Source organism: Brienomyrus brachyistius, unplaced genomic scaffold (genome assembly GCF_023856365.1).
Source record: "Brienomyrus brachyistius isolate T26 unplaced genomic scaffold, BBRACH_0.4 scaffold105, whole genome shotgun sequence".
NCBI lineage: Eukaryota > Metazoa > Chordata > Actinopteri > Osteoglossiformes > Mormyridae > Brienomyrus > Brienomyrus brachyistius.
In genome coordinates, this window is record NW_026042380.1 from 299,270 (window position 1) to 326,981 (window position 27,712).

The window sequence follows — 27,712 nt, forward strand, 5'->3', positions numbered from 1 at the left end:
AAGCTGCTGTAACTATCTTATGCGTAGCGCATTTACATAAATTCTGTGAGGAAAAAGTATCATTTCCTCAAGCATATCTCAAAATTCACGTGAAAGCGGATTTGATAATCCGATTACAAACGGAAAATTGAGTGTACGGTGCGACGGCGGGCTGCTTTATAGAAGTAGCTGCGAGGGCGAAAAAAAAGTTCATATTTTTTTCCGCGTCGTAGTTTTAAAGAATTCGTTGCCTTACTGGGTCTCTTTAACCTTGTCACCCCCCGGAGCACACGTTAACTTCTATTGTACTCCCTGATAAATTAAGGAAAAGATACGGCACGTGCGCGCGCTGAAAGGGGTCCCAAAGGACGCGGGCAAACAAAGGATGCAGAGGCTCGTGGCGCGTGGCAGGGTCCAGTTCTGCACAATGACAGAACACGCGTCCGGGAGGGGTTGGAGGCTGGGCATGCCGTGGGGGGAGGAGGCCGAAGGCTGACATCTGTCGCACTAGTCCTTGGAGACCCCCGGCGTATCGTGTTGTCAAGGGGGCTGCCACTGAGCACTGCGCCTCAGCCATATGGGATACCGGGCTCCCCGGTGCCTTTAAAAACTCCGGACAGAGGAATCAATCAGTTGAGCGCACTTAGCGGAGGGAGACGGATGTATTTACGCTTGATTCTTCCTAAACTCGTGAAAGTTAAAAAGCACGTGTTGCTAGTGAGCGAAGTTGCAGCCAGTGTTACATGCCGATAGCCGCGATGCCGAAGGGGTTCCTGGTAAAGAGAACTAAGAAAACAGGTTCGGTCTGCTATAGGATGCGTGAGGAAGACCGCCTGGACCAAGCATCCGGCTCGCTCGCCTCTCCGTTACATTACTGCGATGGAAAAACGGAGAGATCTGCAGTCCAATCCTTGGATTGCAATAGACAGAGCACGAAACTCAGAAGTCCGCTTTGCTTCAGGGACATTACATATTTCGTCCGACCTCCGCTGTCAAGTCCAGAATCTCCCCAACAGTCCCGATCTGGAAACCGCTTTGGCCGGACACTCAGCTCAAATCGCCCCTTCCGGGCGGAATCCTTCCCTGAGCAGCAAGCGATCAGCTTCAAAACTTGCGAAGCCCCGGCAGTATTTTCAGCATCTCTGGCAGAAATGACCAGCAAACTGGGCACTCTGGGCAGCAAACCAGTCACTCCACAATTCAAGCGACTGGCTTCTCCCAGCGCCAGACTCAAACTGGTGAATCCGAAAAGACAGACGCTCTCACCCTCGGACGAAACCAGCACATCGCCGGTGTTCGGGTTGCGCATCCTGGAGGATCCGGAGGTGGAAGTCAAGCAGCGATCCAACACCAGCATCTCGCTGGGGGAGTACATCTGTCAACTCTGCAAAGAGAGGTACTCAGATCCCCTAACTCTGGCGCAACATCAGTGCTCCCGTATAGTTCGGGTAGAGTACCGCTGCCCGGACTGTGAGAAAGTCTTCAGCTGCCCGGCCAACCTGGCATCGCACAGGCGTTGGCACAAGCCGAAAATCGCCCGGGGCGACGCGGATAAAACCAACCTGCGTGCAGTCGCCGTCCAAAACGCAGATATCCAGCATCCGCCGCCGTCCTCCCCAAAACCTCCAGACTCGCACCCGGGGGAAAACACGTCTTTTAACTGCACCCTTTGTTGCAAGAAATTCCGACGAAGGTCCTACCTGAGGAAGCACCTTGCGGTGCACAGCAGAAGGACCGTTTTACAGCACAGCCGGTTTTCCGCAGAGGAAAATAACGCAAGGATCAGCCAAAGTGCCCCCAAGCACAGCTTCAATGTAACTCCTGCTCCTCTTAATCCGAGACGGGAATCGCCAGCGGCTATAATAACTGACAGCAGTGATACCTACCCGTGTAGATTTTGCGGGGAAACATTTTTTTCCTCTCCTGGACTGACTAGACATATCAATAAATGTCACCCAGCAGAAACCAGGGAGGTAATATTTTTGCCACAGCGCGTTTGATTCACGTCTAATAATACAATTTTTATCGTCCATATAACTGTACTGGTATGGAAATGTACTTTTTTATCCCTCGTAGATTTCGTAGAAACGTGTCGGTCTGTTTTCATACATCACCTTTAGTGTATTTGTGTTTTATATATGTATTTATTTATGCATCTATTTATTACTTATCATATAATTGGAAATGTTGCCGGAGTTATTATTAAACTATTAACATATAGCTTTTAACTTTGCTCGTTATAAACATATTAATTGTTTTATACTGTTATGGTGAAATGCCGCCTTGTTTACAGCAGTAACGTTATATCACTGATCTATGTGAATTTCGTCATGGGAAAATTACTTTATAAGTCTATAGACCTAATACATGTGAATAAAGTAGACGATTAAAAGTTTTTTTTGTATTGTTTAATTATTGCTTATTTCCCTTTGCGGACGCACAATAACACGAGATGCCCCACATTCCCGGCCACGAACTTAAATCCATATCCAGTATTGATTAGTGAAACACAGTGTACCTTTATTAGCCATCGGTCGGCTACAATTACGGGAAAGCAGAACTTCTCAAGCAGCACCATTGCGACCAGATGTCACGTGTTCAGTTACCGCTAATGGTGCAGCGCTGCCGCGAAAACAACGCTAACTTAGGTTTTTCTTCGGTAAATCGAGGGTTTTAATGTCACCGCCTGCCTAAAGTACCCACATTAACTCTAAGAGGCTGAAATTAAATAGATCTCTAGAGGATTGTGGGGATGTAAGTACTATATAGGTTCTTTACTCTGAATTCACCAAATCGTACTAACGTAAAAAGTGTAAATATGGCGGCAGGGCTTAGTCACATGATGTCGCTGGTCACTAGACAGCAAGCCAGTGCCAAATTCATACACCCCATCTGATCTGTAAGTGGGGGTGGGGGGTTATGTGTATGCAGCAGGGAGGCTGGAAAAGCAGCCAAACAGTGTACTTTGGCAGAAACAGCTTGTAGCGGGCAATGTTTATCAACTGAGGCAGAAGATGGAAGGCTGTTTTTAAAGCAATGTTATTGTAAAAGGGAGTCCATGAGAATTGTGGGTAAGACTGCTTTTTCTCATTTAAAAATACTCACCATGAGAGTGACAGTCTGTACAGACTCATAAGGACCTGTACATAAAAACTAAGGGTAGGGTAAATGGAGAGAGAGAAAGGACTTTTTAAAAGACAAAGGGCTGACTGTGTGTTACATCATCCATGCAAAGCCATCACCCAGCACAGCCTCTCCACATGCAAACTGCCTGACAACATGAGGCTGTTTGAGCGCAATGGCCGCCTTCTGAGGGAAGGTCGGCCTGCTGCGTCTAGAAGGCCTGACGCTTGGGGTCAGCTGCTATCCGTCTGGGTCGCTATTCCAACTGTCGGCAGGCCAGCAGCGACTGGCCGGGGTGGGGGGGTGATTAACCTTGACTGGGTTTCGGGGCAAAGGTGAGGCTGGTAGTCTGGTAGCTCAACAAAGGCGAAACGAGTCATCGCCAGTGACCGTGACCGTTTATGAGAGTGGTGTAAGACGTCTGAAATGGCCAAATGTGAACAGAAATGCAAAGGGACTTGTTTATTGGGGAAGAGGTAAAAGTACAAGGCAATCGCTAGTGCTTGGACCCCTAATGAAAGTCAGGGACAAAAACAAAAAGCAATGAGATACTGCATTTATTCTAATATGGCATTTATTTAATATGGGGGGGGGGGCTAATCTGCTCACAATCTGACTGCAAGAGCAACAGATGATCCTACTGCAAATTTTTTTCCAAACATTTTTCTCTCTTGGGGGGCGGGGGGTGGCGTGGGTGGAGATTTGCGATAATTTAGTCTGGGTATTATGTTGTGGGGAAATGTGTCATACAGAACAGATCACAGCTGCAGAGCCCGGCTGGAATTGCTGTTTGCCGGTGTCGGGGCGTGAAAAAGCAGCTTTCGGAGCTCGGCTGGAAAGCAAGCATTGCGTTTGTCATGTGGGCCTGGTGCATTTATGTTAGACAGACAGACAGGCAGACAGACAGACATATAGACAGACAGACAGATAGACAGACAGACAGACAGACAGACAGACAGACAGATAGTCAGACAGATAGATAGACAGATTAGACAGATAGATTAGACAGAAAGATAGACAGATTAGACAGATAGATAGATAGATAGATAGATAGATAGATAGATAGATAGATAGATAGATAGATAGATAGATAGATAGATAGATAGATAATTTCTGAAGGAAACTGCAAATTGATAACAGTACCGCACACATTTAGATGCGAAGCAGCGCAGAATACAGACCTTTCGGTTACCTCCTGTGAGCAGACCATGGGGGCAGGGCAGCATGGGGCAAAAGTCTTGCTGGGACCGATAGGGGCTTGGGGCTCCAGAAACAGATGCTTTCAGGGACACTTTGGATTGGGGGCGGGGTTGGGGGGGGGGGGGCATAGAGGGATTTTCAGAGACAGGGGCTCAGCAGACCCTTCGATGGGCGTCCAACTGCTCCTGACACATCAGCTGGGGCAGAAGGTTCATTCATGAGAGTCGGTCGGAAACCCTGAGGGCCGACAAGCCGACAGTCCCCAGCTCTCCTTTTGTTCCTTCAGCCCCAAGAGGACAATGTGACACCCTCAGCAAATGAGGATATTATGGCCCATTCCTGCCTTCAGTCTCAAAGTTAATTCGCCCCTTTTCATTTCCTGCTGGTCCGCCGACAGCCGCAGTGACAGATAGATACCTGGGACATTTTAACCCACAAAAACGCTAGTAATCATTTAGAAGGACACTTGCCTTTGCAAGGACTCGGCAATTAATTTGTTTCAGGGCACAAAGAAGATGTTAAAATTCATTAAAATACAATGTGATTGACTAATCTACTAATCATTACCCGTCTATTCCCGTTCTCTACAATACAATCATTTTTAGTCAGTCTTTATTTGAATGAGCATTATTAAAATTAAATAAATTAAATAAATGTGCCTCTGAAAACAAACTCGGGTCATTTATTAGCATAATTCACTGGCTTTCTGCTGGGGAAATTTATGCATTTATATTCATCAAATTTAAATGCAGATGAATGTTTTTCTCCGTAACCGAGACCGTTCCTCGGGGGCTTGTGTGTGTCGTTTTTTTGTGCGTGTGTACATATTAATGTACAATGGTTTGAGCGATGGCGGTACAAAGGAGATCCTACCAACTGGCCAGCGTCAGTTTGCCAAGCCTGAAAAGACAATAAGGCGCGCGCGCGTGTACCCCCCTAACCAAAGGCACGGGGAATGACGCCGTTGAATAATTATTTAACGACTCAGCACAGCCTCCCCCTCCCCCTTTTTTTCAAACACACAATAGAGCACCGTGACAGTCGCATCTGTTCTCGTTTGAATGGCTTCCTGCGATCTATACATAACCCCAAAGCTAAAATTCCGTTGGAAAATATTAACTAAATGAATAATGCCACAATAAAATACAATCTGGAAAGATTCAGCGCATCTGCAACTCAACTGCAATCTTTTAACCTTACTATGCATATACAGACCTTTATTTATCATTATGTATCGTAGTCATTGGTGCAATAGATTAATTGAACAAAAATACCACAAAGATTTTAGGTAAAGAGGACAATTCTGTGAAAATGCTAAATCCGATAAGATTGATGTATACTTTAAAACTTAAACCGTCAACTTATAAAGAATGAAAGAGACAATATTTGTTAATATTATTTAAAAAGAAGCCACACGCATGCATTTTATATTGAATCGAATATCCCGTTTCATTTTAAACATTCGGAAAAGACTCTGATGTTTGGTTTGCAAGTAACGCCCCCGTGTGGCACATGAACAAATCTACATCAATCTAAAATATCACAATTTATTGTCAAATTCCTAGGTTAGGGTTTCTTAATCCTCGTCCTAATGATATCATATTACGATGGTATTTAGCCTATGAATAACTCACAATGAGTTGGATTAATTGAAAAATCGTTATATATGAAAAGGATAATTATTTTACGAAAGATTAAATAATTGAATGCACCATAACACTTTTCTACGCGATTATCACGTAAACCATGCGTAATTGAAATAACGAGCACTTATTACTCATCTGAAGAGGCAAGTGGTGAGATTTTAGATATCTAGGCACTGTTACACCCATGGTTATAAGTATCGCTCGACTACAAACTAATTTTATTTATGAAAACTGAAAAAAATAATAGGGAACCATCTAGAAACACGGCCCTCGACATCCGAGCACTGCTGGTTTTCCAGCCTTCCTTTCCCTGTCAGCCAGGTGTGAAGCGTCTGACCAATCAGAATCAGTAATTATTAACCTAACTACCTGGGAGAACTGAAAACAAGGCCTGGATTTGGAATCGAGGTTCAGATTTGAAGAGCCCTGATCTAGAAAATCCAGGAAATATATCAAATACCCCATCTGAAGAACTCGAGGGGACTGTAACTATATATTATTTCTCTCGTAATTGAATCAAAAATAAATAATGCAAATATGTAAATACCGCGAAGATTAAACTACTCTGTTTTCCGTGTTACGGCACAGAGAAGTCAGCGAAGCCTGGGACATTGTCATCAGTCGTGTAGCAATCAATATCTTAAAAGCGCTCTTTGCTCCCCAAAAGGTCAGAAGCGCTTGCATACAACATCTATTTGTAAGCCATAAAATGACGCAAGAACTTAATTAGCGTGATTTTGCTCACCATGACCGTGTTAGGAACCAGTATATTTGTTTTGCGTTACGATACTAAAACAAAGCCATACATACAGTCTCGGTTAATATTTTCACTTATCTGTTATCTTATCTGTACCTGTAGTGGAACAGCGGGAAGCTTTTATACTTTTCTGCAATACGTCGGTTTATACTAGCTGCCCCCCTAAAGACAGTATTAGCAACTTGCCCGCACAGCGAATCTAACACTTGACTTGCTGAATAAGCAAATGAAGCGGGTGCTGCTCCAAATGTATATTCTTCTGCATCTATCGATGCGTCGCAAAGCTGTGCTCCTCCTATGCTGGAGAGCTATTGGCTTAAACTGAAACCTAAACTGAAAGGCCATTGGGCGAGAATCCGATACGGTAAATGCAGAAACTGAGTTGGACTGTTTAGTGAGTTGAAATAGGCAGTGGTTGTGAAGTTACTCACAAAAGTAACCCATTATAGAGAGTTCAGGTTCAGAAAGTACAAATCCAGACCAAGGTTTTGTTTCAACCAACCAGTTGAGTCCTCTGTGACTTTGACTCTTTATACCTGGCTTTAAAAATCTGGCCTCAATCCCAAATCCAGGCCATGTTTTCAGTTCTCTCAGGCAGTTAGTTTAATATTTACTGACTCTGTTTGGCCACAGAAGCAATTTCAAAGCAAATCAATCAAGCAGCACAGAAATATAAGCTTCCTCGATCGTCCAGAGGAGGATGGGGTCTGCTTCCGAGTCTAGGTTCCTCTCAAGGATTCTCCCTGCTAGAGGGAGTTTTTTCTTGCCACTGTCGCCTCGGGCTTGCTTGGTTGGGCCGGTTATATATAAAGTGCTTTGTGACAATGACTGTTGTTAAAAGCGCTATATAAATAAAATTGAATTGAATACATACTTGGCTCATGGGTTCAGGAAGCCTGGCAAATCAGCAGTCCTCAGATATTGAGGATGGTGATTTGAACAGCCATGCCTCATACTCAACTGATTGGCTAAAACAAAACCTTGGTCTGGATTTGTACTTTCTGTCTGTACTGGATTACTTTTGTGAGTAACTTCCCCAACACTACAAGTAGGTCTACATTTCATACAATCTCTCCCGTAATCATAGAGCCTGTCGACATAATATTTTTGAAGGAATTTATCAAAGTAAAAGCTCGGGATTGGATGGAACTTGGGGCGTGCTTGTAATTTATTAATAGGTACATACATATACTGTATGTCTTCCTCTGCATTTTCAGATAATATGAGCGATATGCAGCCTGTAAAAAAAGTGAATCTTCAAAACATCCCAGCTGAGCAATTTCAAAGCAAATCAATCAAGCAGCACAGAAATATAACGGACTCATTATGTGGTAAGAGAAAGGCCTAGCGGAGGGAAATAGCGACTCTAAGCAGCTTAACAGGAAAACTTAAAAGGCAATATCTGAGCTAGACAGTGGACAGATCACATCAGACAGAACTCGCAGAATTAGTCTGAACAGGTACTTCAAGATTATTTCTCATGATAAAGTATACCACACTGCCGTTCATGTACAGTGCGGCAAAGAACGTCATTAAAATTCCACTTCTGATGTTTGAAGAGCTTTGTTAGCTTGATGAAACACAAGACCTGCAGTCAGGGAAGTGGAGCAGATTAGCCGCTACCCCGTGCTTCTGGCTCCCGGGCGACGAGAATCAGCATGTCTTTCTCTCCCACAGCTGTGTTTTGGACAAGCTCATCGATCGTTTTTGAGGTAAGACCTACAGCTGAGATCACATGAAAGAAAAAAAATAATAAGATCCAGTCCATATCACCAACACAACCTACTACTTCACCCCGATCACCTTCATTTGTTAAGCGAAATCACCTTTACATTATATGCTGTGCAAATAGTTAAATACCAGTGGTTTCCATCAGTTCACTGTGAGGTATTGTGAGATATGGTGATTAGTTCTGAAAGGTTTTGGAGACGATATGGTATACCGCGGTATTTTCATACCGCGAAATGCATTGTGTGGATTTCTCTCAAAATACCAGAATCGCATTGCTCATGAAAATACCACATGCGATATGGGGGTGAATCTCAATATGCACACTTGACCATACTTAGGCTCTCACGTACACATTTTACGTGATTTTCCATCGCTGAAAACCAGTTACAATACTCAAGAACAGAAGTGCAGAGGACTGTAAAAATCCCTGGATGTCGTATACATTGGCTGCATCCTCGCCAAATGAGACCAAAACTATGATTCACTGCGCGCCAGGTTCGCTCTTGGGAGGCGCGGTAACAATCTTTGCGCTCTTGGTATTGAGAAACACCCTCAATGCCTGAGCATCATGATACGCGCAAAAATTAGATCCTGTCCAGATCTGAAAGCATCAACCATGATATTTGACCCTTGAGCCTGTTTACTTGACTTTGCATCTGTGATTATGATTTAGTTCTTCGGTGTCTCAGTTTAGTTGGTCTGACTATTTTGCTAGTTTAAATAACCACGATACTCTGGACATTGTTTTTTGGCCGTCATGCATCGCTCCGCAAATGGACTCCCATCTTTTTCGGTGCCTTTGCAAGTGCTTTCAGCCACCTGTCGGATGATATGATAAGAGGATTTTGTGGGACAAGGTGACCAAAGAACTCAGGTCGATGATGCCTTTCAGGGCACAGAGAAGGAAATGTGGGACAATGACGTCAACTATGTCCAGTGGCCCATAAATGGGACAATGTGATTATGGTATGTGTCACATTCTGTCAACAATCCTGTAATAAATATCAGTGTTCCTAGTAAAACTACAGGTGTCAATTTACCTCCAAAATCAGTTCCCGCTCCCTATTCAAAGATATTTCGTGAAGCCATTTCCACACTGAAGACCTTGGGCCATTTTCAGCAGAGGTGTCTGTTACCACCATTCTAAACTGTCTACGAACATCAGGGACCTACCAGGCTGATGCAAGTGTCCACTCAGCAAAATCCATAATCCAGGAGTTTAACTCGTATTTTAGTTTTTAAAGTTTACGCTCAAGATACCTTTTGCATTTCATTTATAATGTGAAATGAGCCTGCCATGTGACTCTGACTGCAGTGGTGCTGACAGACCATTTTTGCGGGATTATCGTTTCCGAGGACCAAGCCTGCAGCTCCCTTTGATATGACGGCATTAGGTGACTTTAAGTGTTTCGACTCACTCAAAGCATTAACTGTGTTGACCCACAAACTTCAAAACGCATCAGAACCTCTGACCGGTAAAAACAGTAGATTGTAACTCATCCTTGCCACGCCCGCAGTAGCATCAAAATCCAAGGGCGAACGTGCTACGTTCATATACATGCAGGCGCTGCAGACTCCGTCCGCTAATCTTTCGCTTTGTTCAGAAAGTTCCGCGTTATTTTATTACCCTGTGGGCGCTGGGACGCAAAGAACGACAAATCACAGAGGAGAGCAGTGATTACTGCAATCACAATTTTTCATCCTGTCTGCTTTGAGGGACTGATTAAATCGCTAAATGATTCGTTAAATGCATCTGAATATAGTCTGTATTTGTGATAGCGGGAGAAAAGGCCCGGGAATTGAGGCTGCTATGTTGGAAAGCTGTCAGGCTGTGGACCGAGTCAGATTCAGATTCAGTCCAGTGGCCTGTACTACGAAGCGGGGTTACTGGCTTATCGGGGTAACTTGTCGGATTTAAGGTACCACAGTCTAAATGGACATTTTGCTCAGACTACCTTAAATCCGACAAGTTTCCCGTGCTCGGCTAAATAGTTCAGTTCCTGTGCCTTTACTGGTTCGTTTCCTTGATTGAATAACTCATCCAGCTGTTTCACATTAACATTAGTGACACGTGCATGATTATAGGAGACTGACCAATCAGCACGCAGCAAGAACTCAGCACTTAAGTGGAATCCAGGTGTTTTTGTTTGAAATGGTAGTTTGCAAACCCTGACTGAGTTAACATGGATCAGGTGGTCACCCTACTTAGACTACTGGAAGAAGCTGTAGTCTACCACTTGCCCCATATTCCCCGGTCTTTGGAGGAGTGAAGCGCAGGCACTGTGATTAATATACCGGCCCCTTTTCCTTGGCGCCCTGAACAACATCTACATTAAGATGTACTTGTGTCATTTTTAGCCTGCAGCTGCACAGAGCCAACTGGACAGGGACAAGTGCAAAAGCCTTGGCTCCCTCACCTTGAAGTATCTGATGGGGCTTGAAGTAGTTTGTCCCCATACACCTACCCCGGGGTCAAGTTGACCCCAAGGGCGCACATCTGGCTTTTCTCATAGTAGCACGACTATTGCAGGAGCACGTAAGAGTTATAGATTTGATGTCATGCATTTACTGCATGTCTCAAGTGTACAGGGACGAAACATAGCTGGCAGGTAATTTAACTCCCGAATACACAGGAACAAGTTCGACAGTATATGGCAAAAAATTACCTAAAGCAGACCATAACATGTTGCCAGTTCTCATAATTATTAATGTCCTGAAACGCACTTCATGACAGTTTAATATTTTACCTTATTATTGATTATTAAACATGAAGGCCTCTTGTAAAACTTTACGGTAATCCAAAGCCCTTACCAACTGTCGAACTGTAGGTCTCTAGGACTGTCTGTGACCGTCACTGCTGTACCCAGAAGAGGTGTCCATGACGTCTCCATTCTGGCCTCTAACTTTGCCAGCTCATTGCCAGACAGGGAGCACAAAGAGGTCAATTTAAAATAAGAACCATTCCTAGTTGTGGATTTTTTTTGAAGCCACATTTTTAGCACGCCTGATAGGTGGAACCTAATTGGCAAGACAAGCAAAGCGAGTGTCCCGAAAATTAAATTTGATTGTGACTCCGTAAACAACCCCCCCTAGGGGGGCTGGACTGATTTGTTCGATTTTCATCGGTCATAATTTCATGTTCTGCGACATCGCCTATTGCTGTGACATTATCTTATTTCCGTGGCACGAGCTGGAAAGAAAGTTAATAAGCAAACAAAAAAAAGATAAATGAAATCAGCCAAAATTCTATGAGCAATTTGCCGTTTCCGCTTCCCAGATAAGGTTGGGCAGGGGCCGGATCCGAGCCCCACTTTAATCTTCCGTTGACTGTTTCTCCTGCGGAAAAAGCAAAAACAAGAACTCAAGCTGGGTTCCATGAAACAGCCTGGAGCAAACAAAGTGATGGCACTGGGAAGTCCATCCATTGATCTTCTATACCCACTTATCTAATCAAATGGTGGAGGCTCTGTGGGCAGGACGCCAATTCATCCTCTGGACACAAGTACAAACAAACAAATGCATTTCGCTATTTTTCGTTTTTTTGATTGCATTCATAGAATTTCTAAAAATTGAATTTCCCCTTGCGCGGGTCAAAAAAAAAAATGGTCCCCATCATGTCAAAATAACTGGTTTTCATCATATTGCGGAGACATTTGGTCCCCACAATGTAATATATACATAACCCACACATGCATACACAGACGCAGAGCATACAACAGGAGAATAAGCAACTCACTATATAAAAGTTACATTTGAAGTTACATTTATTCAGGATGTAAAGGAGGAAGTACAGGATGGCCAGTAGATACAGATTCTGAGAGTTTTTCTACATATAAAAGAAAGCAAGAACTTGGAGAATTATTAGAAAGGAAGGCTTCTTTATGTCTGTGATGTTTACACTTGGGCAGTGTTGAAGCTTGATATGTCTGTGATGTTTACACTTGGGCAGTGTTGAAGCTTGATATGTCTGTGATGTTTACACTTGGGCAGTGTTGAAGCTTGATATGTCTGTGATGTTTACACTTGGGCAGTGTTGAAGCTTGATATGTCTGTGATGTTTACACTTGGGCAGTGTTGAAGCTTGATATGTCTGTGATGTTTACACTTGGGCAGTGTTGAAGCTTGATATGTCTGTGATGTTTACACTTGGGCAGTGTTGAAGCTTGATATGTCTGTGATGTTTACACTTGGGCAGTGTTGAAGCTTGATATGTCTGTGATGTTTACACTTGGGCAGTGTTGACTCTCAGTTTCCTTTAATAACAGGTATTTCTCTTAGTCCACTACTACGGTTTAGCTTTCGTCTGTTGGACCTTTCGTGGAGCCAGCGATAAGCCAGTTAACGGGGCCTCCTCTCTCCTCGCCGCTTCAGTTTCCCCGAGGTCAAGACACTCGGTTGTCACAATAATCACCTTATTCTTCGTGAGCATCTATCTCGAAGAAGGAGACGGTGCCCTTGCAGCAGATTTCATTTCCCAGAGGATACCGGAGGTCACATTTGTTCTGATAAATATCCTATGGGGGGGGGGGGGGGGAACTAATAAATCTATGTAAAAGTTGTTATTTGTAGACAGAAACTGCAGCGCTGCCTAAATATCTGCCATGTAAGAAAAATGGCCCTGTTAATCACCAAGATCACTTTAATATACCGGGTTTGGTTTGCAAGTGGATAAAAAAAACATCCGAAGCTGGTTATTAACTCACCTGTTTCTGTACATAAGCAGAAAGGCAAGAGTAAATTTTCTCCGAACAAGGGATTACAGTTTTCCCTTAGACAATATACGTTTATTGCATGCTACAAGTATCTGGAAGGGAAAATTATTTGGCTGAGAAGTAAAGGGAAGAGTTAAGCCTTTGAATGTATATGCTGTCTGATGCACCCTGGGAGTTCTGGAACAGAAACAGTCAAGGTTTGGTGGTGGTGCTAGTGAGTGATCATTCCGTAACAACATAAGGGATCATCTGACAATAAAAAAATAAACACGGTTGCTCCTGTAGAATACAAAAACGTATCAAGACCCGCAGCCTTCTAAGATATTTTCCCCAACCACTAGGGGTCCCCCTTTTTCCCACCAAAAACAAAAGGAAAACAGACACTCCCCAGGCGGGTGGTACACACTGGCACACAGAGGACTGTTATTCTAGAAGGCCTTGATGATATAGCACCGAGCGGAATGCATTTATTGTGTGAATACTTTGGTACACCAATCCTAGACATAACACAGCAGAATTGGCCAAATTTTTGCAGCTAATCGCTTTGGCTTTTGTGCTTAAAGACGCTGAAAATTATCATCTACCTTCTAATGGAGACAGATTTTTTATTTTTTTTGTAATAAAGCAACATTTCACCCAGAAATCAGTTTCCTAGAGTCCCGATTATGATATTCTCACTGACGGCAATTGCCAAAAATTCTGTAACTTGCATTTCTGTTTTAATTCCTTAGGCCAAAGATACTTTATCTTAACATAGATATAATACATAGAAAATGTGATATTTTTTACTAAAAACAACAATACACAAATGCATATACACGTGTATTAAAATCTGTGTTATCTGTATATTTTGTCTTATTTTATATGAAAGGTAAACAAACACAAACATATATACGTTCCATACAGCTCTGTAAACAGCGAACTGTGTTTTCCGATGAAGCGGGCAGCGCGGACAGAGCGGCTGGCGATGCCCGCGTCGCCAGGGAGACCGTCTCCGTTTCACATTTCTGTAAATCGATCAGACATACAACGCGAGGCTTCGCTGCACACTCCTCTCCGGGGAGCGAGGCCGGAGGAAATCCCAGATTCAATTTGCTCAGACCCAGTGATAAAATATCTGATCCCTTTTATGACCAAAATGAGCTACAGTGTTTCCAGGGCACCTGATCTCGTTCGTAGGTTTCGGTGTGGTCGACATCTGTCACATTTACACATACTGTCAATGATTTCAGGGACTAACACACTGAAAGGCAGCCGCAACAGCCACAAACTCCGTGTGAAGCTATTCCATGACTAGTGGTTTTGAATGTTTTCGATGATCCCACAATGCCAGTGTTGGTACTGCATGGACAACACAAGATACTTCAAGACGTAGGTCACCACAGCTTACACATAATTTGTGTCGGTTTGTTTAAAGAGCTGCACGATATATAACGAGGTTCCATCATTTTTTTCTACAATTAAAACACCCAGCAGAGGAGTCATTATGTGAAATGGGGAAGGTAAAGCGATGTTGGTGCAGTGATAAGTTTGGCCTGCAGATGGCGCTGTTACCACTAAGAGTCGGAGCTCTACATATTTTCCCCCTTTGTATGCATCCATGCAGACGGGAGGACAGCGGGCGTGTCATGCTCACGCCTCCACATTCACCGGGTCACAACTTATCTCAACTAACACCAAAGCAGTCCAGCTCTGAAGAATCTGAAGCGACGCGTCTGTGCCGCTGATTGAAATGCACGCTGCGTTCGCTAACAACAGAAGCTCACCCCCCTCCCTGGCTTGCAACAAAGGTGACACCATATAGACTCACACTTTGTAAGCGAACCGGCTGCTCTCTCCCACCACCTAACACATTTATCGCAATGTGTACATTCCCTCCGCAGGACACCTGAATGTTCTGTCTGTCTCATGACACTCACCGCAAAGCTTCCAGTCCAAGTGCTACCCAGACTAAGACCCATGCAGCAGAAGTCTGAGGACCTCATTACTGGCAGGACATCGTAAAACTCATTAAAGATTACCCGATTCAACAAGACCTGCATATTTTACATCTCCTGCCACCATCATTCTGGCTTTCTATCACCTTCCTACCTCCTAAACTCTCTCACTCGCTTTGTCACGGATCAAGGTTCAGCGTAGTCCGAATAAATTCCCTGACTCCAACGCAAACTAGCTTGACATTTTCGTGCTCGATTTTTTATTTTTTTTTGCGCTTGGATGCTGGCCCCAGCGTGTAACAGGGCTGCATTACTTAACATGAGCACCGTCAGTGTTCTTGCACTTCTGCCAGCTGATGGCGTAACCGCACTGTGTTTTTCCCCCGCACTGGCCACGCACGTCGAGTGTCCGCTAAGTGAACAAACGCAGATGCAAAAATTTGCTGTCCTGCTTAGAAAGAATGTTCAAACCACGAATGACTCAGTCATTTTTTTTGGCCATCTTCTTTTGAGGATTATTTAATCAAGTTTTTTGGTTTCTTCAAATAGGTCTAAGTGCATCAAACGTAATCGTTTATTAAATCGCAGCACGTTTGAAATCCAATACAGTCCAACGCATTTACACCTCACCAGATGCGTAACTTGCACAATATTAATTTATATTTATTTGTTATCGGTGAACTTTGTAATTGAAGTTTCACATGGAAGCACACAGACAATGATGAGAGGGAGAGCTGCAATATGACACAGGCCGACCGGCAGCTGTGACAGTCCTAATAACCTGGTGGATGTGGCCAGTTCTAGCTGTGCAGATGCACCACATCTCTCTCCAAGCGACCTGGTTAGGAGATTTTAGTCAGGGTCTTGGCGAAATTCTTGGAGAACTGAATCTTCTTTTATGCTTCCCATCTGGTGACACCTAGTCATCCACACACTTGTTCACTAAATGAATGCGCATTATAATAAGTAAACATAAAAGTAATACTCTGAAAACAACATACAAATTTAGAAAAAGAACACCTTTCGCCTGTATACATAGCAATTATATTTTTCTTCCAGAAGGATTATTTTTATTTATGTACAAGTGCTTATGTATTCACCGCTGCATCCAAATAAGCAATCCATACACCTACAGACTAAAAGAGAATATACTCACAGTTAGTACCGAGAAAATAGCAGAATTACGTCCTTGTAATTTTTTTTAAAACAGAGAATTTATGCCGAGGCTTTGGGGAAGTACACAGGGTGGTATGTTAGCATTACATTTCCAAACAAATGTAAAATGGTATTTTCTCTTGACACTCTTTGATATATTGGTCGGTTAGCTATACAGATAGTATCGCCAGAGTGCCAAGTACCTCCTGACATCAGAAAGATTCATAAAAAAAAATTCCAAAGTCAAACTTACTCCAATCATTTAACCAAAAAAAGAAACACACTGCAAATATAACAAACGATTTAGTACGATGCTTCACCCAAATCAAAGACCCAGGTAGCGCTAGACATTGTCTTTAGCATAGATTATATATTTAATGTATTAATTGACCGAAGATGCTTGGTCCCACACAAAAGTGGCTTAATGAAACAGTCCTCTAATCGGTCAGATAGGAACACGAGTCAATCATGACATAAGGACTCATGGGAGTTTTCCAAGCAACTAGATGAGGTGGGACCAACCAATCAGATGTCCTGGTCCTACCTTCTCTAGCGCTAAGATCCACCTTCTCTACAATCTGATTGGTTATCTCTCTGAACCAATCATTTTCTTTCTGCCCTCAGAAATCAGGTTGAGTTAGAAATTATAACACATTATTTCTGGCACCGTGACTGGAAAAGTTTTCATGGAATTGTACGCTGTTAATAAATAGTAATAAATCGAATGATAATGATGATAATCATGAGTGAGCCATCGTCAGCTCAGAGTGAATGACGACGCTTTGTTTACAAGGCGACGCACGCAGAAGGTGTTTGTCAGCGCTCCGCCATGCACATATACATGATACATTCATTACACTTATTTTACATGATACGTCATCCTTGTCTTTCTATTTCTAATGGCAGGACACCGTAAGATGTAAGAAAATATGTGCACAGCCAACAGCATTGTTGGAACACAATAAAAACACAGCTTCCCTGCCTCCGTTATCTTCCCCCACTTTAGACACAAATAATGTGATGCATTGTAGGAAACCAGACAGTGTAAGGTATGCTTTATAACCCCCCCATAGCAAAGAGGCTCAGATGCAGCCATAATCTGATTTAGTTTAACCTGTAGCCATCGTGTTTAATCTGGTATCTAAGGATACTAGTTACGTCGTATCCAAGATGCGGGGATTCTATCTGAGATAACTTTCTGGACTGTATACCAAATGTTCACAAAAACTATATTCTATCTTGATAATAAGTTCTCTCTCTCTTATCGTTTTTTAAATAAAATTCCCCTCAGTGGCAGAATGACCTTCCTAGGAAAAGCTGACTCTGAATGTTTTCCTCTTCGGCTCATCTATTCATATCTAAATTGCGGAGTGTGTTTCAGTAAATGACTACATTCCCTAGGGCTGTCCGACTGTCAAATGTGGGACTACATTGAATGGACGGTAATCGTAATGTGATTTATCCCTTCTTATGTTTCTGATTAATCTGATTTGTAACCTTTATGAATTCCCGCGGGATGCTTTTTAGGGATCGTTTAGCGTCTGCTTGGCTTAAAGTTGAACTTTTTTTTTATTACGCTGACGGCCATTAGCTATAAGCATTCCGCATCATGGATGGTTGCCTAATAATGAAATAAATGCATGAATAAATCATGGCGACTCAGAAAGCGGAGACGCGCCCGTGTGGGCTGACTGCGAGAGAAAAGAGAATCGGCACCAAGCCTCGCTAAATCCGCTTGTATAAACTCTCCTCCATCAGCCACGAAACACTGCGGCTGTAATATCTGCCGCATCGCTCACACAGAATTCACAACCATTTTCCCCCGTCCCAACAGCTGATCTTCAAACATTTATAAAGAATCCGAGCCGTAAAACACACACCACACTTGTAACGAAAAGCTCAGGGAATAGTCTAGAGACTGCACCACTGAAAAGAAAGAAAAAAACGACACTTGAATTGATTAAATTCGGCTGCCGGCAATTTCTCTGTATGGGTTGTGCATCTCCGCGATCCTAATTGGATAGGTAATTGGAAACAGATGGATAGATGCAAAGACAATATAGGCCAAGGTAAAGTGGAAACTCAGTTTTAGTGTCAAAACATCCTTCAAGCAACTAGCATAATAAAAGCGATCTATTATCAACAGTATTTGAAACATCTTGTGATGTAAAATATATTACGATATGGATTTTAATAGGCACACAAATTACTCTTCACATGACTAGGCATATTAGAAAAACTGGCCCGTATATAGGCTTCACTTATATAATAATTCTCTCCGTCTGGTGTCCTGAAAAAACCGAGTGTTTTCTTTCTAAAAACACGTATCTTTTGGGACACCCTGTGAATTACTATCGTAGGCTTGCGGCGGCTGGTATTTATACCTCCCCAAATAGAGCTGGGCGTGAAGCAGTTCCTTGCTACACCGGGATAAATCTCTAGGTTGCTCTTTTTTTTTGCAGTAGCAGTTGAGGGCCGCAGCGGGTCGCTACGAAGTTGTCGGTTCGAAGTGCTTCTGCCATGTGCCGTACTTAAGGTGCCCGGCTACAGGAAAGGTCGATAAACAAGCTCTATGTCAAACGAAGGCTCGTGCAAGACCGCTCATTTCCGCCGCCGTGATGAATAATGCACGGCAATGTAAAGTGCAAGATGCAAAGTTTGCAAAGACCGAGTCCACAAACAGTTATCCATTTCCATAAAAATCCATGGAACAGCACTACCGCACAGACGTTCTTCCTCTTCGGGGAGTGTTATGAGGAAACTGAAACAGTTCCAGAAATACCATCCATGATTAATAAAGCAAATAATGCATGCATTATTTACTCATCGGAAATAACAGCTCAGTCAGTGGTCAATGGACAATTCCAGAGCAGTAATAGTGGTCTATTGAGAGAGAAAGAGCCTCATTCTGATTTTGCTTGTAGGACACAAGACATTTGCTGACTCGGGGAACAAAAGAACAAAGAATGACGGAAAAACATTAAGTGGGAAAACAAGGATAATGACCCATATAAAACTAATGAAGGGGAAACAGGAGCTTCTGTTAATCTTGTATACCAGTCTCATGTTAGCTGTGGTAACCATATAATTCCATAACTGGGCTTTAGCTTGCAAAGCATACATAGAGACAAATGTTTGGCTAAGGTGTGGGAGATGGATGGTCTAGACCGCTGTCAACTACAAGTCTACAATGGACAGTGTGTGACTTGGTGGGTTAGGACACTGTGTCTATGATTGGAAGGTTGCTGGTTCAGATCCCAGGGTCGGCAGAGTGATTTTTGCCATTGAGTTCCTTGGCACAACCCTTAACCCCCCCCCCCCAAGGAACTGTCTAGCCCAGGTTTTGATTAAAAACCATCTGCTAAATAAATAAAATTGCAATTTCCCTCGGATCGGAAGACAGACGGAGGTCGTGTGCGCGAGGGAAGGGGAGGGGTGTCACCTACAGAATGCGAGTTCGCATTTTCGAGCTGCGATCCCTCCTCGTTCTCACTGCAAACCGGCACTCTCGTGTTCTGCGTTTTCGCAGGCATGTAGGGAACGTCACGGCACGCTCCAACAAGCCCGGATGGGGATGTGGAGGATGTGAGAAACTATTACAATGTCACCAATTCCATTCGCTGCAACGCGATTGCTTCCGCGGCAGGTAAAAAAAAATATTAATTAAGCCAAAATAAGGTATTTTTAACATCAGCTGTTAATCTTTTCCCGGATAATGCTTAACCCATCCCAGGACAGCGGGCAAATGGCAGGACAGCACCCCATATATGACATCAGTTTATGACAAAACACATACACACACACGCACATACAGCACTGTGGAATATTCTTAGGCAGTCTAAGGGAATGTTGGTAATACACATAATCCATTATGGAGGTATTTCTAGTGCATTATAGATGAAAGCTTTGTAGAGCATTCTTCCTGCATAATAAGCATGGCTATAATGTGTTATGCCTTTTTATAAATAGTTATAGCTGCGTGTCTAATACTTTATGAAAGCATTATAATGCATTACGAAGGTGTCTATAATGTACATGGGTGCTAAGTGTTACTGAAAGGTTTAAAGCTATTTTTCTGGGCAGTGAGTGCATATTTATTCAGACAAAAAAAAAAACAAACACAATTTAACAATAGAACTATGCATATTCAGAGTAACACAACAAAAACAAATAGGATTTTTTTTTCTGTTTTCCGGAAAAGTTACTGATATCTCGCTGGACGGCCAGATGAGCACCGCTTCAGTTCCCAAACCTCTCCTCAGGGGCACCCCAGCCATTCCACGTGTTTGTTAAATTTCACCAGTAGCTCACATAATTAATTAACTTAATTAGTCGAAAAACTCAATGAGGTATCGATTAGCTGTACAAGGTGCGCTAGTGGTCAAGTCAAAAAAATAAAAGGGTGTAATGACTGACACTCTTCGATGAACATAAAATCATGGTTTTACACCAACATTATCATATAAACATAATTTTCTTTGACTGCTTGGGACTTCTACAAGGTACAGTACATACTCAATATACTCAATGTACTCAGTATACACAATTGTCTTACTAGCAACGATATACTCTACAGAAGTGGACTGCATCATGGGGAGTATCCCTCCCTTTTTGGAGAAGACCACAACGTCCAGGACCCTGCCACAGAGGTCTTGCACAGGTCTCACACACTGGATATATTCGTTGGTCAGGCTTATCGTAAAAGGCCCAAATTAAAACTATTTCTTTCTCAGGCATGCTTGACCGTAAGCTTCACGTGAAACAATCAGCGATGCCTTTATTAGAACCTCAGATTTGTGGCCGACCGGCTGAAATCACAGATGGGCTGTGACTGTCGTAATCCTACCCAGGGTACTCACGCATAATTGCCTCAGTAAAAAATCCAGATGTAGAAAGGCACCGGTGTGTGAGCGATTGCGTGCCACTTCGCACTCTCTGGGCCATAACAAATGCTAAACATGCTAATAAAAAAAAAACAACGAAATGCTAAACATGCTAATACAAAACAGCGAATGCTAAACATGCTAATAAAATGGCTAATGCTAAACATGCCAATAAAAAATTTGGGACACCTGTTATTCTTTCGACAAATTCCTCTTTTAACTGCCCACCTCCTACTCAGAGCCTCCCCAAATCTATAAGCCTCATTTCTCTCAGCACACCTTCCACGTAGCATCAACCCACAAGCTTTATCTGCGTTTCAATCTGGATGTTCATCATAATAAAGAGATTTGTGCTGTCTGGAGATGTGCAACAAATCCAATCTACTGTTAAAACGCAGTTAAAAGCAGTGAATGATGCTAATGCCCGGAGAGGCCCGCTTGCTGTAAAATAAGTCATTTTTATGCTGTTTACCGAGTGGCATAATGTTCTTGTTTACTGTTTTTTATTGCCGACAGTTTTACGGCTGCACAGTTACACCACGCATCACCAACATAATAAACTACCGGTAAATTTGTTTGTGCGCATTCTGGCTGGTCGCCCTAACAGAGAGCATTTGGTGCACAGGCTACTGCTTTTGTACAGAGGTCAAAGTCACTCGATTCTACAAAGAGAAAGCGGACTCCCTCCTTGGGTACAGATTAAATGAAAATGCCGAAAACCGGCAGCCTCCCCCCCCCCACCCCCAGGGATCCCAGAAGCAGTGGAACTTGACACGCATGACCCAGAAGTTCGCAAGTCCTTGGCGAAGGCATTGCCACGAAGACGGAGTCCCCATACCTTTCAAAGCCTCCTGGCGCTTGACACCTAATGAGGCCTCGGTCGCCTCTCTGGGGTTGAAAAATGTAGCCAGGGATCAGCAGGTGGTTTAATGGGGGGGGGATCTGTTCCCCCAATCAAGCAGAATGGTCCTATTATCACCAGAATCGGCCACTGTTGTTCTCTACGAGCGGACCAGAGCGTTATTGGGAAGAAAGGGTATTGAGCACAGAAGCAATCAACAGCAATCAGTCTGAGAAATCAGAAGCCGTGGACAGGTTCTCCTCTACTGCCAGGAAAATAGGTCAGATGACTAGCTGACCTAATTGTGACACAGCTCCACAGAAAGTTTCCAAAAGGATATTCCTGACCTTCAGAAACTGTGAATGTGCCTAAGAGCCAGCAACGACTGCTCCAATCTGGAGAATGATGGACACCACAACATTTAAAGAGCTTTTTGCCCCCAACACAGTCAGACGGAGGGCAAAAAGGGCAGCCAGTCACTATTCAAGTCCTGTCTCCGTGGGTCACATTGAACGTAAGCTTCGGTGCCAACCTTTTATATATCAAGGAGTAAGTTGCACTTCATAAAGAATGTCATTGTTTGATTCAAAAAAACATAAAAACGAAACGACAACCACTTCAATCTGAAGAAGTCGGCCGCGCTTTTACGTTGGCAAAAGCGAACCTTCAGCCCCTTTTTGCAAAATGAAGTAAACACGGTCCTCTGCCGTAAAAGAATCCTGCAGGCACACCAGACTTCGTGAAGAGGCAATTGTACAGCCCTGCCCTTAAATCTTGGCTTTGGCTGCGTTTGGTTTCTCTAATGGCAAGCAAGCAATTCTGCGAAAAATTAGCGGGAATAACGGAGCGATGCCGCGCAAGTTGGAATACACTTTTGGCACTCCGGTACTCGTCGTGTTGACTTCAGAGGATCAGCGGTACACCTGTGCTTTTTATCTGAAAGCCAAATAATATTAGGAAATCACTGGTTTATTGCCTCTAAATGAGTACAATAATTTAAAAAAATAAAAAAAGCTATACATGAGGATCAGTAAACATGTCACATAGAAAAAACTTTATGTTATAATCAATGAGATTAATAACAGCCAGTTAATAATGTGCTGTAAGAATTATTAACGGTTATTCTAATTATATGCTTCACTACTGTTCATTACGTTTTTCACTCAAATTATTTCTAAAAAATGTATAAGTTCCGAACATTTTTAATCCAAAGATGTTCTACGCTGCATGCAATTTTAATTTATGTACAACTGGATGCTTTATTTAGCAATTCAATCGCTTGCTCATCAGGGTTCCTCTCGAGATTTAAACCCCCACAACCAGCAGCTACTGGGCCTATGTAATAAGCCGGCTGAGCGGCATCATATTAAAGAATAAAACGGAGAATTATTGTTGGCGTCCGTGTCCGTTTTCCCCATCTAGCTCCTTCCGAGCCAGTCACTCTTTGGTGCTTTATCAATGTCCCCATGAATGACCCGTTTATTCGGACGCACAGGTGTGACGCAACGATCACCACAACGTTCTTAATAAATCGCTAAAAATGACAGGCCGCGGAAGCCATTACTAAATCAATTAAATCAGCACGTTACATAAGCAACAAACTGCGTAATCAAATAATTACCAATGTGCAATTTGTAGGCCTAATTTACAAAATAATAATTTAACAATCACACTGGGACCCCATGGAATTAATATGACTATGTTTTAAGTTTTCGCTAGGTAGTAGGCCTACTATTGCAACAAGGAAGAAAAAAAAATCACTGCCACTAAAACACACTGAAAGTTTTCGCTCTATGACGTTTCGCAGTGAGAAGTAACTTTTGTAATTGTATTTATTAAATTTATATACAAAAGAAAATTATCTTTATTGTAGAGTTGGGGATCTCGGGTTTATCAAAGACCCCGCGAGGTGCTGATTTCTGCTCTACCGCATCTCATAGATTTATTCACAAATGTAATAAATCCATGTTTAGGACAGGGTCTATACTCACCTAACGCTCCTGCTGCATCACTATGGATAGCAAAGTTAACCCAAAAACCTGCTATAACCGCGACCCTCAACAGGTTTCCCCAACCCACGTACAGCACACCTCATTTAAGGTTGCGGCAATTACTAACGGCGGCCAGAAGATGGCAGTGATACTGCTGGCACAAATAGAACACGAAGACGGTTTCTGGTATATAAAAAAAACATGCGTACTCAGGCGTTAATTTATGATACTGATGTGCATACAAATACACTGATATAATTTATATATCAAAAGTTGCGAATAGCCTGCGGGATGAAAAGGTGTTTTTCAAACTTCTTTGTCTTCTCATTTCAGCTGTGTGCCTGACCACCTGACCTTCCGCACCCAGCCGAGCCCAAATCAGACAGCAATACCTCGCGGAATGAACTAAGCACGGAAAGAAATCGAAGGAGTAATGAGGCAGCCGCTGCGTTTCGTGCTTCCATCTGGCGCTGTTTGTCATCCTTGCTGCTCGTGACTATTCACCTTTTCACAATCGAAGTTCTGCCGGATCTGAGATGGACCTTGCATTGCACCTGCCACGTGCCTCGTATCCGTCATACTGCCTTGATGACTGGCTCGTACGTGTGAGCAGCAAAGGTGCGGCGTTGAACAGGAAGGATGTGAAGGGGGGGGGGGCAGAACCAAGGTGTAGGGTATGACTGGTATTGCACAGAGTATACTGAAAATAAGCTGGATCACCATAAGCCCTGGATTTTGATCTGTTTCCCGTGTTACCTCCAGGAAACAGCACCCCCTGCTGTATTTTTTGATGGCAACTACACCTATCTTTGAAGTCGCACATCTGTGCTGTGTGGCCGTTTTCTGCACATTTAGCTGAAATATTTATCTGCCCGTCTGATTTTCATGTGTAGGCAGCGAGGATGCACAAGTAATAATATGTGATTTGTGAAGGACTCCCGGCTATGCGTATGACGGGGCCTCTGCAAAGGTCGTGTGTGAGTCAGATCCTGCTTGGGAATCTTCAGCCTGCAGATTCAGAAGCTTTCATTATTAATGCCATATTTACAGATGAAAGTAAAAAAAATGACCAGTAAGAAAATAACTGGGGAATGTGAACCAGCAAGAAAAATAAAAGCCCCATTTAATTAGGGAACCAAAACCATTGAAAAGTTACTACAGCTGCGACCAGCATTTGGATGTAGACCGGCCTGGTATCTGATTACTGTGAGGGATGACTTGTTGGCCGGGCCGGCCCATCCCTTTTCGGGGCCCTAAGCAAAATTTGATTAACCTAGTTGTTTGTCATCTTTCTTCCCATTCTGATAGGCTAAACAGATGGGGCGCCCCCTGGTGGCCGCTCAGGTGCTTAGTTCGTTTATGTCTTGGGCCTGGCTTGATTGTTGGACATTGAGGATCTAATATTGTCTGCTGAAGAGAGCTTGAGAGAATATAGAGAAGTAGGAACTGAGAGCCTTCTGGACCTAGAGCAGACGCAGATACTGCATGACGTGGATGTGGAGGGAAAAATGCTGTTATAGATAATGCCACAATTACTGAAAACATAGAGTTGCAGGACATTATTTCGTAACACTGGCACAGTTTAGCAGGAATATACAGAGGGTTAAGTGGAGGGGGGATGGAAGATGTGAATAAAGAGGAGATTGAAAATCAAAAGAGGATGGCGGACGGTGGAGTGGGGAAAGAGAAATGGTGAGAGGGGGAGCGACAGACACTCGACGGGGAATGGGGCCAAATGAGGGGGGCTACAGAGTGACCACGATAAACAAGAAGGCAGCTGGGGGGATGGGGGGGGGCAGGGAGAGAGCTAATGGGTGTGTGTGAGCGCGCATGCTGTGCTATCAATTGATTTACCCTGATGGTATCGATCCTATGACTGCCTAATCTCTGTGCATGCAAAAAAAAAAAACACAAAATAAGCCGACAAGAATAAGGCCTGGCACATGTGATTAATGGGTTTTGTGGGCCCTTAGGGGTCAGGGTTAAATAAGTGCAAAGCTGAAACAGCCCCTCCCGAGTCCCCCGTGCCTGACACACTCTCTGATGCAGCCTGTGGTTGCCCTGCCAAAGCATAACAATAACCAACCGACATATGTGTTTAATTCACTTAATCCCAGGTCAAGAGGTGTCTCTTGTTGGGTCTTGCTTCTTTTTCGACCAAAATTAGATCAGCCTTCATCAAATTAGGCAAAGCAAATCTGACCGAATCATGCAGGCATAATCTGGAATGGAATTAGGCCCTGGTTGCCAAAGCACATTAGCGTCACACCAAATATACAATTTTTGCTGACTGACTATAGGGATCATCAGTGTAAGCAAGTGGTCTCAAACTGTTTTTTTACAGTGGGAACTATTGAATCGTGGTAGAATATTTTGCCAGGTGGTGGTGGTGATGGTGGTGGTGGGGGGGTCCTCTGTTATATTTTGCTGATTGGGAGTGGGGGGGTTAAGGGGAATTGGATAGGAGCATGATTGACTGTCAATCACCCGCACTGCTCTAAGCCGTATATTACTAATGTACATATAGTGTGCGTATGAAAGGATTCAAGTAAGTGTGAGAAAGGTGTGAGAATTCAGTGTTTTTCCAAGTATAACATTCAACTATCCAGAAAATTCAACTATCCAACAGTACCTTGGTCCAGTGGTGATGAAGGCAAGACTGTACAATGTTGGTGAGGGTCTGCATCGTTACCTACCTGTCAGCCCGATCCAGTTAAATCCATAAGCTCCTCTTTGACCTCTCATTGCCTACATGAGCCACTCCTCGCCAGATGTTTTCGGTTTTACACGCAGTTTTCTGAGACCTATAGACGCTGTTGAGTTCAAAACCCCCCCCCCCTTAGTTTCTAAGGTACTCAAACCACCTTGAAAGGCACCAATGATAATTCCCAGTCATTCAAATACCTTAATATTTCCCATTCGCACACACACTGGTTCTCACTCTGGCATAATTCTGCATTCACCCGGTAACTAGCCAGGACACCGACTGAAATGGTGCATGAAACAATTAATAATCCACATGGCAACAATCTTCATGTAGGGAACTGATGTCAGTACAAAGAGGGACACTGTCACGCTACGCATGGGCAATTCGAACAGGAATCCGGGAGAAGACAGGGTACAAGTGTGAGCATCGCGGCTTAATGGAAAGACAAAGCAGAAATGAGCCAAGGGAATGAAAACGGAGATCACGAAAAACAACAGATTTGCTAAAGGAGTGGGCTGCGCTTAGGCTAGAAATGCAGATAGCAAGGAAAATTCGCGGCAGCTTCTTTGGATTTTCATGCTTCCGACCTGTTCTTTCATCCAGCCGTGTCCTATTTTTGGGCATGGCAACATCTTCCTCCCAGATCCTGGGCTTCACTCCTGCATGCCCTCTACAGTGCTCCACTGACCCCTGACATCTGCTCTGGCTTCCATGACTTTCCTGAAAAGGTTGTCACTATCATTGAGAGCGTTCATGATTTTGAACTTCGTAGGCTGCCACCTGCTGGTGAACGGGGGATATGCGTGGAGCACTATATAGTTGCTAGTTGGTCTGTCTTTTAATGATGGTCAAATGAAGCTTCATGAACCATTTGCTGTATTTTGTGACCCCACTCTGATCACAAAAGGGCTCAAAGCGTGCCCCAAAGCAAACCAAGAACGCCATCTAGTGGGGTCAGAAAATACAGCAGATGGTTCATGAAGCTTTATATGGCTATCACTACTGTCTCGTACCTGAAGCTGAAGAGGTCTCTGAATCGATTGGTGTTTT

General features: G+C 43.4%; 1 protein-coding gene and 2 long non-coding RNA genes across 3 annotated transcripts; 2 read left to right on the forward strand and 1 right to left on the reverse strand.

Moving 5' to 3' along the window:
* The first annotated feature begins 396 nt into the window (after positions 1–396).
* On the forward strand, positions 397–2,308 carry LOC125727633 (insulinoma-associated protein 1a-like). Its single transcript, XM_049004488.1, has one exon. The coding sequence runs from the start codon at positions 723–725 to the stop codon at positions 1,977–1,979; it is 1,257 nt and encodes a 418-aa protein (XP_048860445.1). The 5' UTR covers positions 397–722; the 3' UTR covers positions 1,980–2,308.
* Positions 2,309–7,954: 5,646 nt separating this feature from the next.
* On the reverse strand, positions 7,955–24,097 carry LOC125727634 (uncharacterized). Its single transcript, XR_007388807.1, has 4 exons — positions 23,956–24,097; positions 21,962–22,124; positions 11,248–11,772; positions 7,955–8,430 (listed from the first exon to the last, which is right to left on the reverse strand). It is a non-coding gene; the product is annotated as an uncharacterized LOC125727634 (long non-coding RNA).
* LOC125727635 (uncharacterized) lies at positions 24,098–27,138 on the forward strand. Its single transcript, XR_007388808.1, has 3 exons — positions 24,098–24,141; positions 24,289–24,573; positions 26,996–27,138. It is a non-coding gene; the product is annotated as an uncharacterized LOC125727635 (long non-coding RNA).
* Positions 27,139–27,712: the final 574 nt, after the last annotated feature.